We start from the raw sequence: 12,920 nt of genomic DNA, 5'->3' as shown, positions 1-12,920 counted from the left end.
AAACTGGGAGAAAACAATACAGACTAGAAAAAAAATGACTCCACTGCTGTTTTATTATTTTTCTCTAGGCTCTATTTCTTTATTTCTGCTCTAACCTGTTTTTTCCTTACTTAGCTATTTTTAGACTTAGTGTCTTCAATTTTGTATGTGTGAGATTACTGAAGCTGTTTCTTTGTTTCTATTTATTATTATTATTACTATTATTGTGTATGTGTCTGTGTGTGTTTGTGTGTGATATGTATTGTGTGGACATATATACCACAGGATGTATGTGGATGTCAGAAATCTTTTCAGGAGCTGGTTCTTCTCTTCCACCATGGGACCCTGGACTAACACTCAGGACATCAGACTCGGGCAGCTAATGTTTTACCCTGCTGAACCATCCCACTAGCCCAAGACCTTTCTAAGGGAATGGCTTTTCTGGGAATCACAAATTGAACTTTTATATAACCTTGTAACCAAAGTAATCATTTAAAATTCTGTTTATCTACTCTGCGCTCAGCTTGTTTAACTAGCCTTTAAGACAAACAATGCAATCAATCTCTTTGAACTCTGAATAAAATTAACTCTTATAAGCTAATAGCTTTAAACTTATACCATGTTTCCTATTTCCCTTTCATGACTCATTTTTCCCCTAACATAAAACAATATACATGTGCACAGGATGTAGGAATTAGACCTAAGACCTAAGACTGAAGGTAGCAATGACAATGAAAACAATGTGTCCCTCACAAGAAATGTTGCACATACTATGTGAGCATAGATTGGTAACAGCTGTTTGTGGTTTTGTGTGCTGCTTTGCATCAGACTGGCCAGAAACATAAAATTTCCCTTTGTAAAACTTTGGTAAAAGATTCTTTAAGACAAAGTTCCTTTTTCCTTTCTGATAGCATGCTTGATATGCTATTCAATAAATATAAAGGATTCCCTTTGTTCCAGAGAATGGTTCCGACAGAAATCAGAGCACACAGTTCAGATAGGGTTCACTCTTGGTTAAACTAGTCCAGGAGTCACTCAGTAACGCAGTGCCATCCCATAGGCACTTACTGCTATAATTATCCCTTTTAGAGCTACTGCTCTTGTGGTCTATAAGCTTTGCTGTTTCTTTTTCCATTTGTATTGACATTAATCAGCTATTTAGGAATATGCTATCTAATTCCTATCTAGGTGAATTTTCTGGATGTCCTCCTATTGATTTCTACTTTAAGATCAAGTTGGTCAGAAAAGACGCTCAATGTGAGTTCAATCTTATATTTGTTAAGACTTGTTTCAGTACCTGAGTGCTTTTTTAATGTATCAGTTTTCAATCATGAGGCAATTAAAATATTATTTATTATTTTTATGCGTATGCGTGTATTGCCTGCATGTAGGTAAGTGCACTCGTGTCGTGCAGTGCCCGTGGAGGACAGAAGATGCTGTCAGATTCCCTGGAACCAGAGTTACAGACAGTTGTTAGGTGCCATGTGGGTAATGGGATTTGAACCTGGGTCTTCTGCAAGAGCAACCAGTGTTCTTAACCACTGAGCCATCTCTCCAGCCCCATGAGGCAAATTTTTATGATATGTGGCTGTTAAAGTTTATGAACAAAATGTGCATTTAGTTCCAGGACTAGAGCTTCTTCTTTACCCCTCCAGAAAGCCAAGTGTAGGGAACATGGAGTCCTCAGACATAAGACCACAGTGTCCTTGTTCACTGTCACTAGGATGCTGGATAAAACTCTTGCTTTCTATCTGCCACACTGTGAAGAAGAAAGGACTGACCTGTTCTAGCAGTACACTTTCTGTAAAATCTAAAGCCTTTGAGAGCACATTTTTCTCAAAAGAATAAGATTCTTTTCATAAGTAAAATTACACAATTACTAAACACATATAATAAAAATAAATATCAAATAAATTGATATATACTATGAAGTACGCCAAATAAAATTCCATTTACTCCTCTTTTCTGTCAAAAGCAAAATACTCTTCAATGTTTCCATCCACGTGATACACCTCTTCTTCCAGGGATGAACCTAATGGGTCAGCTATCTCTGTGCCATCAGGGCCTGGCAGGGCAGAGGTTTTGAGTGCCTCCAGGACTATCTGAGAACCAGAGACGCACAACCTAAAGAGAAAAAACAGATTCTACATGGGAGTCTGTAGAACATCAAACCTCCAATGCTTCAATGATAATGACTGACCTTTAAATCACCTACAACGTACAGGACCTCTAATTAAAATATCATCAAATATTACATTGAAGCTTGTATCTTCCAAAGCATTGTGTGTGTGTGTGTGTGTGTGTGTGTGTGTGTGTGCATGTGGAAGCCAGAAAACAACCTTGGTTCTTTTTCCTCAAGAACCGTCCACCTTGTATTTTGAGATAGGGTCTCTCATTGACCTGGAAACTTGCCAAGAAGGGCAGGTTGGCTGGCCAATGAGCTCCAACTGCCTGTTTCCACCTCCTCAGCAAAGGGGTTATAAGCATACACCATCATTTTAATCTAGGGATCATTTAAAATTTTAAGGGCTTCTTAAAAATCCCAAGCTATTGTATGTGGCTGCATTCTCTTTGCTATAGTGAAATGATGCCACAGCACAGTTCTACACATGTATGAGTGGTATAAAGAGATCAGAATGTGTTAGTGACTAAAAGAAACCAGGACAAAATGCTATTGCCGCTCATGCCTTGAGGTTTAGAATCCATCATAATGAGGCTGTATATGATTTACATGAGCTTACTTCTCATAGTCTTTGGAACACAAGTTGAAGATAACTCCATATGCATATGTGTTCATTACATATATGTTTTTCATAACATCCTTATAGACAAATCATCAATCTAGGATCAGAATCTTCTATGGAAAAACACTGTGCCTGTCCTTCACTGGAATCTCAATCTGCATGTGTAATAGTTGGAGCCAAGGCTCATGGAGGAGTTAAACAGGAAGGATAACTACAATGTAGCTTTAAAAAAATATATATATACACGGCTTTGTTTTTCTGAGACAAGGCCTTATATAACCCAGGCTGGCTTCAGACTTACAAAGCAGCAGAGGATTACCTAATCCTCCTGCCTCCACTTCCCTCCAGTTGGGAGAGGAAAGCAGGAGTATCAACCAGGCTGTGCTACAAATATGTATCTTGCAAGTAATATATGCACACTTACTCTCTGATGCTGCTGCTGTGGTCAGGGACATGAAATAAGGTCTTGTGGTTGGCAGAACCAGGCAGACGCCCCTGGAAGTGTTGGAATCCTTCATCGGTTGGTGGGATAAGCTGTCTTCCTAACACCCTGCCAGACGAAACAGTTAAGAAGCTAAGAATATTTTTTCATCAGGCAAAGGAAAATGTTTTGTGAATTTACAAATAGGATGAAACACTGATTCTGAAGGACAGGGAGGATGTGGTGGTGCAGAAGTACAAGAGAATCATCAGGGCATCAGAGGAAAAGTCCAGGTTTGGCTGGAGAGGGCAGGGTAGGAGTTTGGAGCAAGGAGTAAGAGGTTGAGCAGAGCTTCCCAGCTCCCTCAGCCACTGATGCCATTTGCTTATTTATGAGATGCAAATGAGAATCACAATTACCTTGCAGGACTGATGAATGCCTTAAAGAGAATGTTTGTCAGATCTGAGTGCCTAAGGCAGTGTGGGGCACAAAGGAACTCTCTACAGATTGCAATTTAATTTATACATCCTCATGAATGGAAATAACATGAACATATACACTTGGTTTATGTACCTCTGATCTTTTCTTTTTCTACCTTCCCTTCTTCGTTCTTAATCTTTAAAATGTAAGATAATGGTGACAGACACAAGTCTGAGCTCCTGACCTCTGATAAGTGTACCACCCCAGAAAAGCGCATGTCTAGAACTGCTACCCAGCTCACATAATATATTCCTTAAGGGTTTGAAAAGAATGTTTTAAAACTGCATAGTCAAGGCTTTTCTGTTGTTGCCGTTTTGAAGACAGGTTCTCACTGTGCAGTCTGGGGTGGCCTTCACCTCACAGTCTTCCTTCCAGCCTCAGCCTCCTGAAGACTGGGTTTACAGTAATTCACCTCCACACCTGACTGTGACATGTTTCTCATTTCCTTGTCAAGCTAACTAGAAAATTCTTGCACATTTATGTTTGTTCTAATTCATTCTCCTCAGGTCAGAACTTGAGAATACTAAAACGGACTTAAGGAAGTAAGCAGGCTGAGTGACTATATCCTCTATCTTGGATATAAAAAGTAATAGTCTATGTGGAGAAAAGTAGGGAGATAGAAAAGTTCATCTACCCAGTCATTCAGCAAATAGTGACTCTGCCCACTGAGGCCCCTCCTGTTCACAGAGGTTGACAGAGGCCTGCCACTCACATGGAGCGAATATGAAGATAAAAGGTCACTTCTCAGATTCTTACATCTGCCATGTATATGACAGCTTCCTGAGAAGGACCCAGATCTGCTCTGACAAATTAAAAGGCCTCTGAGCATTGGCACATGTGTTTCCTCTAGAGCTGCTATTAAGGGTGTGACTTAGCAGTAAAGCACTGTGTTCTGGATACACATTCTGACAGGGTCTGAGTTCCCAGTCACAATGTACTGCTTGATTAAATCCAAACCAGGTGCGCCTATTCCAAAAGTCCATCCCAGAAGATTTCCATGGGCCCATTCTGTACCTGAGATGGAGGGATCTTTTTGCCCATTCACTACATTCGGCCAGAAGATTCTGGGTCTGAGGAGTTATTTTCCCTTCAAATAGCATTTCCTCAACCTCCCAAAACAGCTGCTGAACTCTCTGAGCATTGGCTTTGTCAAATTCCTGAAAGAAGAGTGCACATTCAGATACCCTACAAAAACTACAGAAATGTGCATTTTACAATCAATGTTTATAGTTATAGAAATACAGACTTCACAATCATTGTTTATGAATTAAAGAAAATCACAATATAGGAGGGAGTAAACCAAGGTAAAACTGTAGCTTTGGAATCAGAAACACCAGTGTACCAGTTTTTACTTTTCTGATGAATGACATACTGTCTCACATTCATTAACTGTTAAATCAAGAAAAAATTTACACTATCAGTTGTGAGATTTGAGATTCCACATATAGATACACATATTGACACAGTCATTATTGGATGTATAGATTACATATCCATGTACATACATACACACATACACAAACATGTGCACGTGCACGCACACACACTGTGCAGACACATGTCCTCCATACAGTTAAGCCAAAGTATCTAATCACACCTGCAAAAAGCAAGCTATTTTTATTCACCTTATGATGACACCAGGGAGGAAAGAAATCACTTTTGTAGGAAAAGGGCTACTGACTTTCAATCAATGAAGCAGAAAAATAAAATCTCTGTAGTTATCCTAAGAGGTATGGCTATTAGGGTGAGGCCACACTATTAATTTTTCTGTCTAGCTCTTGCAGGTTCTTGCTTTGTAGCTGTGGTAAACTGTTCATGAGAAAGACTTTTAGCCTGTCCAGATGGCTTCTGTTAGGAAGTGACAGTGCAATAAGCTAATAAAGGAACATAAAAATCATTAACATAAACATTACTCTAAGAGAACTAACCTGCACAGGCAGGCTCCGGGGTGTGAGCCCAGGCCAGGTCTTCTAGGAACACGTGACTAAAACCTAGCCCACAACTCAAAGCAGTAAAATTCAGTTGGACATCACTGACCCAGAGTAGTCAATTCTGATTGAATCTCATAGCTTGGTACTCCTTATTTTGTACTAATTTTTCTCTTAAATTGATAATAAAATAGATTCCCTGATTATAGGGGTGTTGAATTACTGCTTTTAAAATGTAACTAAGGCTGGGCGTGGTGGCGCGCACCTTTAATCCCAGCACTCGGAAGGCAGAGGCAGGTGGATCTCTGTGAGTTCAAGGCCAGCCTGGTCTACATAGTGAGTTCCAGGACAGCTGGGGCTACAGGGAGACCCTGTCTCAAAAAGACCAAAAAATAAAAAAGTAACTAAGGAGGCTGGAGGGATGGCTCAATGGTTAACAGCTCTTGCTGTTCATGCAGAGGACCTGAGTTTGGTTCCCAGCACCCAGAGCTTATAACCACCCCTAACTCCAGTTTCAGGGAATCTAGCACCCTTTTTCTGGCTTCCGTATGTACCAGGCACCTAGTGGACACACATACGAGCAGGCAAAACACTCATACATATAATTGTTTTTATGTGTATGAGTTTATTGCCTGCATGCATGTGAGCGTACCCGTGTTGAGCAATGCCACAGAGGTCAGAAGAGGGCTTCAGATTCCCCAAAACTGGAGTTAAGGATGGTTCGTAGCCATCATGTGGGTGCTGGGAATCGAACCTGGATCCTCTGCAAGAGCAGTCAGTGCTCTTAACCACTGAGCCATCTCTCTAGCCCCACATATAAATTTTTTTAGATTAAAAAAAGAATATGAAAATAAAAATCAGTATAAAAATCTAAGTAAAGAGAAAGCAAATTGTATTTGTCTACTTGGCAAGATTTTGTGGTCGGGCACGGGCTTGTTTCTCTGTTCTGCATCTTGTTACTTTTACAAATATTTCCTGTCAAAAAGTAAATCAAAAAATTTAATTAAAATAAAAAATCACTTTAAAATCTGGTATAATTTAAATTCTGTAAATGCAAATCTTAGGAATCTCTTTGGCTAATCCCATGAAAATCTGTAGTGAAATAATCCCTGACATTGAACAGAATGAATACATAGAAAGCTCTTGGACTCCTTCCCAGGGTCACGGCACATGAGGGGAAATGGTGCATGTGGGGCGGAAGGGAGAGGTTCAGGCAATGAACAAGCATGAGCAGAACACTGATGACTTTAAGGACTCACATGTTGCTTCCAGTATCCCCTGAGTGAGGCTGAGCTGACTCCTGTCCAGACCCCTCCCTTGCCTTTCCACTGCCCAATCCTTTGAGAACCAATGCAGTAGCTAAAAATCTCACCTAGCTAAGACTCCCATAGGCACAAAGACCCAGAGTAGGGCTAAAGTTAATGATTTCTCTTGGGTTAGGAGATGAAAGTAAAATGTGTGGTTTAGAGTATTGAGGGGAAATGCTCTAATCATGGAGATGATTCACAGTTTTCACTTTTTCAAAATTGTTCTCTTACTTTAGCTCTTTTTAAAAATTTTGATTTATTATTTTTATTTTATGTGTATGCACATATTGCCTACATGTAGGTAAGTGCACCCGTGTCGTGCAATGCCCGCAGAGGTCAGGAGAGGCTGTCGGATCCCCTGGGACTGGAGTTACGGACAGTTGTTAGCTGCCATGTGGGTGCTGGGATTTGAACCTGGGTCTTCTGCAGGAACAACCACTGTTCTTAACTGCTGAGCCATCTCTCCAGCTCCCACTTACTTTAGTTCTTAATGTCAAGGCTTTGTCCTGAATTTCTCTAGCTGCAGAATAACATATAACATGATGGCAAGGCAACATTGCAGGGTAGGGAAAAAATGGTCAACAGCTAAGACTCAGGGCTATGAGATCATCAGTGATTTTAATTTTTCTCTATATCTTAGTATTTTGATATTTTTACATGTTACACCAAAAATACATTATATATATTTAGTAATGTTTAGATAAAGGGGAAATTTTTTTAACATAAGAAAGCAATTCTTAGGGATGGAGATATGGCTCAGTGTATCAGATGCCTGTGGTATAAGCATAGAGACCTGAGCTTGGACCCACATGAAAGCCAGATGTGGGGTGACCACCTGTGATTTCAGTACTGGAGGACAGAGACAGCCAGATTCCTGGGGTAGCTCCAGGTTCAGTGAGATACCCTGTCTCAGAAAATAAGGTGGAAAGTGACTGAGGAAGATATTTGAAGTTGACATGAGCATGCACAAGTGAGCACATCACTTTCCCCGCCACTTTCACCGCCCCCCCACGCACAGATACACAAGTACACACACGATATACCAATATGAAAGTAAATGAACAGAAAGCAGTTCATCATAAATGATAATAATAAGAAACTATCAAGTGACATACATCATCTCTCCAAGAAGAAACTGAGCTCCTCTCTGTGGACAAGCCGGTGGTGGAGCTCTGCGTGGAAGACTCAGGCCATGAACTGTGAGCCTCAGTGGGCGTTTGGCTCCCGTTAGATGGAAAGGACAACAGGGATTCACTGCAGGAACGAACACGGGCAACAGATAAAATGTTTGCTGGGAAGAGCTGATATTGCAAGTCAAACACTGGCTTGACGCCTCTAGGTCCACTTCCTCTTTCTTTAAGTGTATTTGTTAAGGTCAGCACACTGATTTAAGAGTATTTTTGTGATGTGATCATGTTTAGTTGGCTAAAAACAAAACCCCTTTTAGATTTTTGTTGATTTTTTTCTCATATTTATTATGCACATTTTTTTGCTTTAGTCATTAGCAATCTTTAAAAGATTCTTACCATGCATATTTATCAATGGCTTTCTGTACATTTCTTGTAAAATTTGTAGGTAGAGGGTCTTTGTTTTTCACAGGAGAACTGTGCTTTCTAAGTCCTTCTGAAAGTCCTCTTCTGAAAAATAAAGTAAAACATGAAAAGCCTCCACTGTAATCACACAGCTTCATTCTCTGAAACATAAACTCGCTTCTGTATAGCACTGCTCCTCGTCTCTTGCTGCGTTCCCTGAATGTCATGCACAAACACACTCCACAGTCTTAAGAAACTGAGCCCAGAAACATGCCATTTTAACTTTTCTTAAAATCAGGGTTGTCAGTAATCTCCATAAATATTTATGAGAACTGAAAAAACAGTAACAGTTGTTTGTGGCAAAGACTGAGAAGCCAAAGTTTCCCAAAGTATACAATATTTCTGGTACGGTTCCTCCCTACGGCCTAAGGCTTGGCAAGTGAGCACAGGCTGCACTCACATTGTCCCGTAAGCAACCTTAACCAAGTCCCTTTGTACTTGCAAAACCCAACATCATGCCAATAAATGAACATCAATCCCAGAGTAATTCTGAAATACATCATATTCTTTTGAACCACTTAGAAGCTGCTTAGACATCTAATTTTACTATTGTTGTCTAATGTGAGTTCCAGAGGGTTTTAAAATAATAAAATTTGATGGAGAAATCAAAGAAACATCTAAATTTTAAGTAAACTATTAAACCTGTGTGGCATACTTCATGTTAATCATTAAAATGCCCTTTCAACGAACCTTCTAAAACAGTCCCTCCCCTCATAAAGATATCTTCCCAGGCCTAATAGTACACCACTTCTGTTTATTAGTATTCATATGTTCTCAACAAATAAAACACATATAAACTTAAGGCGTGAAAATGAATTGGGGGGGGAACCTTCAACTTTCAATATTTCTAACAAAACACTACTTGGTATGTTTAAAAATAAAGCCTGTTTTGCTTTTAATTAAAATAGCACTTAACGTCAACATGTGTATTTTTAATATAAATGGAATATATTCTGCCCTTCATATTTACAGTACTCTACCACGAAGGGAAACTAGAACCTCCACCTTCCGTGGGTATGCTTTACGCAGCAGAGAACAGCAGTTAAAGTTTTTCCTTTTCGTTACTACCTATGTCATAAGTACAGCTCAATAATTTTGAAGATCAAGGTGTTCAACAGAAGCAGAGGAAAGAAAGAGTACAGAATAGTACAATCTGTGGGCCGTTTCTTCCTCTCTGGTTGGTGGTGCAGGGGACAGAGCCCAGAGAGTCATGCACACTGGCAAGTGCTCAGTCGTTGAACTACAGTTTTGCTTTTATGCTAATAAACTTTTTAGCCCTGTTCAGGGGGCTTGTTGCTGCTGTTGTCTGAGTCATCATTTTTAATATATTATTTATTATTTTTATTTTATGTGTATGTGTGTTGCCTGCATGTATGTAAGTGCACCCTTGTGCAATGCCTGCTGTGGTCAGAAGAGGGTATGGATTCCCTGCAACTGGAGTTACAGAAGGTTGTTAGTTTTATGAGTTACGTTGTGATTCAACCTTTGGGTAATTGTAGGAATACTTATGAGCTAGTGACCAAAAAATCTTCTAAAACTTTCATCAAATAGATCTGTTTAGAACATTAATTGGTATAAACTTAGATGTGAGTTAACATGTTATCCAGAAACAGTTTTAAAACTTCAGTATGATAGATTAACTTAAATATTGTTCCCTCATCCTACCTTAACAGTGGATAAGATTTGCTCTCTGCTGACATTTAGTAAGTTACTTCTCTCCAGTATTTAATTAACATCCACATCTGCAAACTATGACAATACACTGGTCTTCCCTTCCCTTACCCTGGGACAACTGATTCCAAGACCCAGTGGAGGTGACTGACCAGCACGCTCTCCAGGGGCCACAAGGTTCTAACACTGTGAACTTAAAACACAGCCTGGAAAATGGCTTGTTTTTTCATATATGTTTCATTCCTTAGGTTCCTCCATTCTCTACCAAAGCACCACTCTCTTATTTTGTAACACTGAACATCCTCAGTCCTTGTGAACTATCAGCTCCTATGTTTTTATCCAGCATAAGAAAGTGTGCCAACTTTAAAGAATGCGTCCTATCCTGTGAGTACTGTAAAACTTAAATCGGGTGCAATGTCTGTTAAGGTTATATTACCTAATACATAGATGAATGACAGTTTTATGGTAGTTATTTCCTGTTGCTTAAACTTTAGAGATGGGAAAATTTTGTTTGTGGGCAGATTTGAGGCCAAGATGTAGGTTCCCTTAGGGTGGGCTCAATGGAACCATAATGTACTAATTTGTTGGCACATCAAAGTTAGGGCTGAGTACCAATCTCTGTGAGCTACTACAGAGGCCGGGCACTCTTTCTTTTTCTTTTTTTTTTTCTTTTTTTTTCCAGGCTTCTTGATAGCCTGCAAACCTCTGCCACACTGCCCTGTGCAAATTCAAATGCCCAACTCACTTGCAAAACACAGTACCTCTGTGTGAAGACTTATTTGAAACAGATACTGTCTCTAGATTAAAAGGCGGGATTTTGAAGTCTTTTCTTGCTTGCTTGCTTTTTGCCATGGTGGATACTGGGCCCAGGGCCTAGTGCATGCTAGGCAAGTGCTCTACCACTGAACTACATCCCCAGCCAGGATCTGTTTTCAGACTGGGTGGGAAACACAAGCAAGGCCACTCCAGGGTGGCCCCCAGGAAGCTGCTCTTCTGACAGAAACACTTTGCCCTCTTGCCCTCCCTTAAGCCCAGGAAGTTTAGGAAGGAACCTTGGCTCAAGGACCAGTGAAGAAGCCTCCAGAGATGCAGTAAATACTTAAAGGAGCAACGTCACTTGGGAAGACCAGCTGATGTCCGCACTCCAAGCCTTCATGAATGAATATAGCAAAGCACATACTAGATGGATTCCTCCCACGCAGGCTGGAAAAAAATCTCCCACGTCGCAGGAAGCAGGACGGGACCCAGAACTCACTCACCTCCTCCGGGCAGCAATGAACTTACCCGATCACAATCAGCCCCAGGCTCTGGTTCGAGTCACCCAGCCAGGACCCCGCGTCCGGAGGCCTGGGCGCAGCGGTGCGGTGGCTCCCCGCTCGGGCCCCACGCCGGAGGCGGGGGGTCGCACCCCGACCCCCTGGGGCCTCGGCTCCGCGCCCGCCCAGCCCTGCGCCCCGAGCCGCGCTAGCCCCGCCGGTGCAGCCAGGCAGCGCCCGGGGCCCGACAGCCTGCGGCGGCGCTCGCCCCTCGGCCTGCACGGCCCATGGGTGTGGGGGCTCGCGGGGCGCTGGGCGCTGCTTCCCGCGCCAGATCCTGGAGCCCCGCAGAGGCTGGATTCCGCAGCGAAGCCTCCAGGCCCTCCGATCCCTCCGTCCTCCAGCCACCGCCGGACAGGGATCCCCGCAGTCGTGGTCAGCACTCCCCGCCCCCTTCGGTCTGCTCCGGCCCGGATCTCCGGAAAAGCTTCCAATTGCGTCTTCTCCAGATCACAGGCCAGGTTTCTTTACCCAGGAACTGGAGCTCCCTGGGTCACTCCACAGCCCACTCGGATCTGGCTTTCCCGTCCCTCTCTGTTTCCAGTGTTGCGTTTCCGAAATGGCATTTCGATTACTAAGAGAATGGTAGAGATCTATACAGGATTTCACCTCCCTTCTCCCCCTTTAGGGGATGCAGGATTTTGGGGGGAGGGGGTAAGTGAGGTAAAAATAACCAAACCCCAGATCTGATAAATGCAAGATCCACTATTCGATTAATTGGAGCTTTAGGTCTAACCATAAACAAGTTAATATCATTTCACGCCCAGTCCTTCTGCAAATAAATGCTTAATGTCACTCAGCCCAATCATTAAACGAAAGCATGGTCGCTGTTTGGTCCACCAGTTCATTAATGAGGCGTTTGTTTGTTTGCTTGCTTCCCTGTTTACTTGCTCATTTGTTATGCCATGGGATTTCACTCTGTAGCCCAGGTTGGCCAAGATCTCACTATGTAGCCAGGTCGGGCTAGAATTCTAACTAGCACCAATCCCTCTGCTTCAGTCTCCAGAGTCATCACTGGATTAGAGTGTGAGCCACTGCATTTGGCCTCACCGGCATGTTTCAATCTAGAGTCGCACAGTGTAGAGTCCCACAGCTACACCAGGACCAGAGTCTCTGGACTCTACAGTGTGTATCAGAGAAATTACCAAGTCATCATTTTCATAGGCCAGATGAACAGCAGTGAAGAGGCCCAGGTAAAACACATTCCCAAGCCCAAGGGTAGACATAGATTTTTAGTAATTACAATTATTAAAGCTAGTGGCGGCAAATTTCCCAGCTTTGTTCAGCCCAACCCATTTATTCACCCTTGAGATCTGAGCATCTATGTTTGAACAGGTATAGAGAGCCCACCTATCACCCCCTTCAGTACCCTGCAGTTAGCGATAAACCACGCCCATTTGGAAAAACCCATTTTATTCATTTTGATTTGATAACATCATTATAATATAAAAGCACTCTGACAGCAAAAAAAAAAAAAAAAAA

The 12,920-nt window shown here is 41.8% G+C and overlaps 1 protein-coding gene across 2 annotated transcripts in view; it reads right to left on the bottom strand.

The window, feature by feature from the left end:
* Positions 1-12,920, bottom strand: part of Fam149a (family with sequence similarity 149 member A) — a 53,631-nt gene that overhangs the window by 13,700 nt on the left and 27,011 nt on the right. For both annotated transcript variants that reach the window (XM_017803331.2, XM_008853603.3), the window contains exons 2-6: positions 8,386-8,496; positions 7,975-8,113; positions 4,639-4,781; positions 3,148-3,273; positions 1,936-2,103 (exon numbers count right to left, since the gene is read on the bottom strand). In XM_017803331.2, the coding sequence (XP_017658820.2) occupies positions 1,936-2,103; positions 3,148-3,273; positions 4,639-4,781; positions 7,975-8,113; positions 8,386-8,496 (687 nt within the window). The remainder of the gene's footprint in view (positions 1-1,935; positions 2,104-3,147; positions 3,274-4,638; positions 4,782-7,974; positions 8,114-8,385; positions 8,497-12,920) is intronic.

The sequence above is a fragment of the Nannospalax galili genome, unplaced genomic scaffold (genome assembly GCF_000622305.1).
Source record: "Nannospalax galili isolate Female #2095 unplaced genomic scaffold, S.galili_v1.0 scaffold46, whole genome shotgun sequence".
Lineage (NCBI taxonomy): Eukaryota > Metazoa > Chordata > Mammalia > Rodentia > Spalacidae > Nannospalax > Nannospalax galili.
Note: the sequence above shows the minus strand (reverse complement) of the source record. Positions and strands in the feature narration are given on the sequence as shown.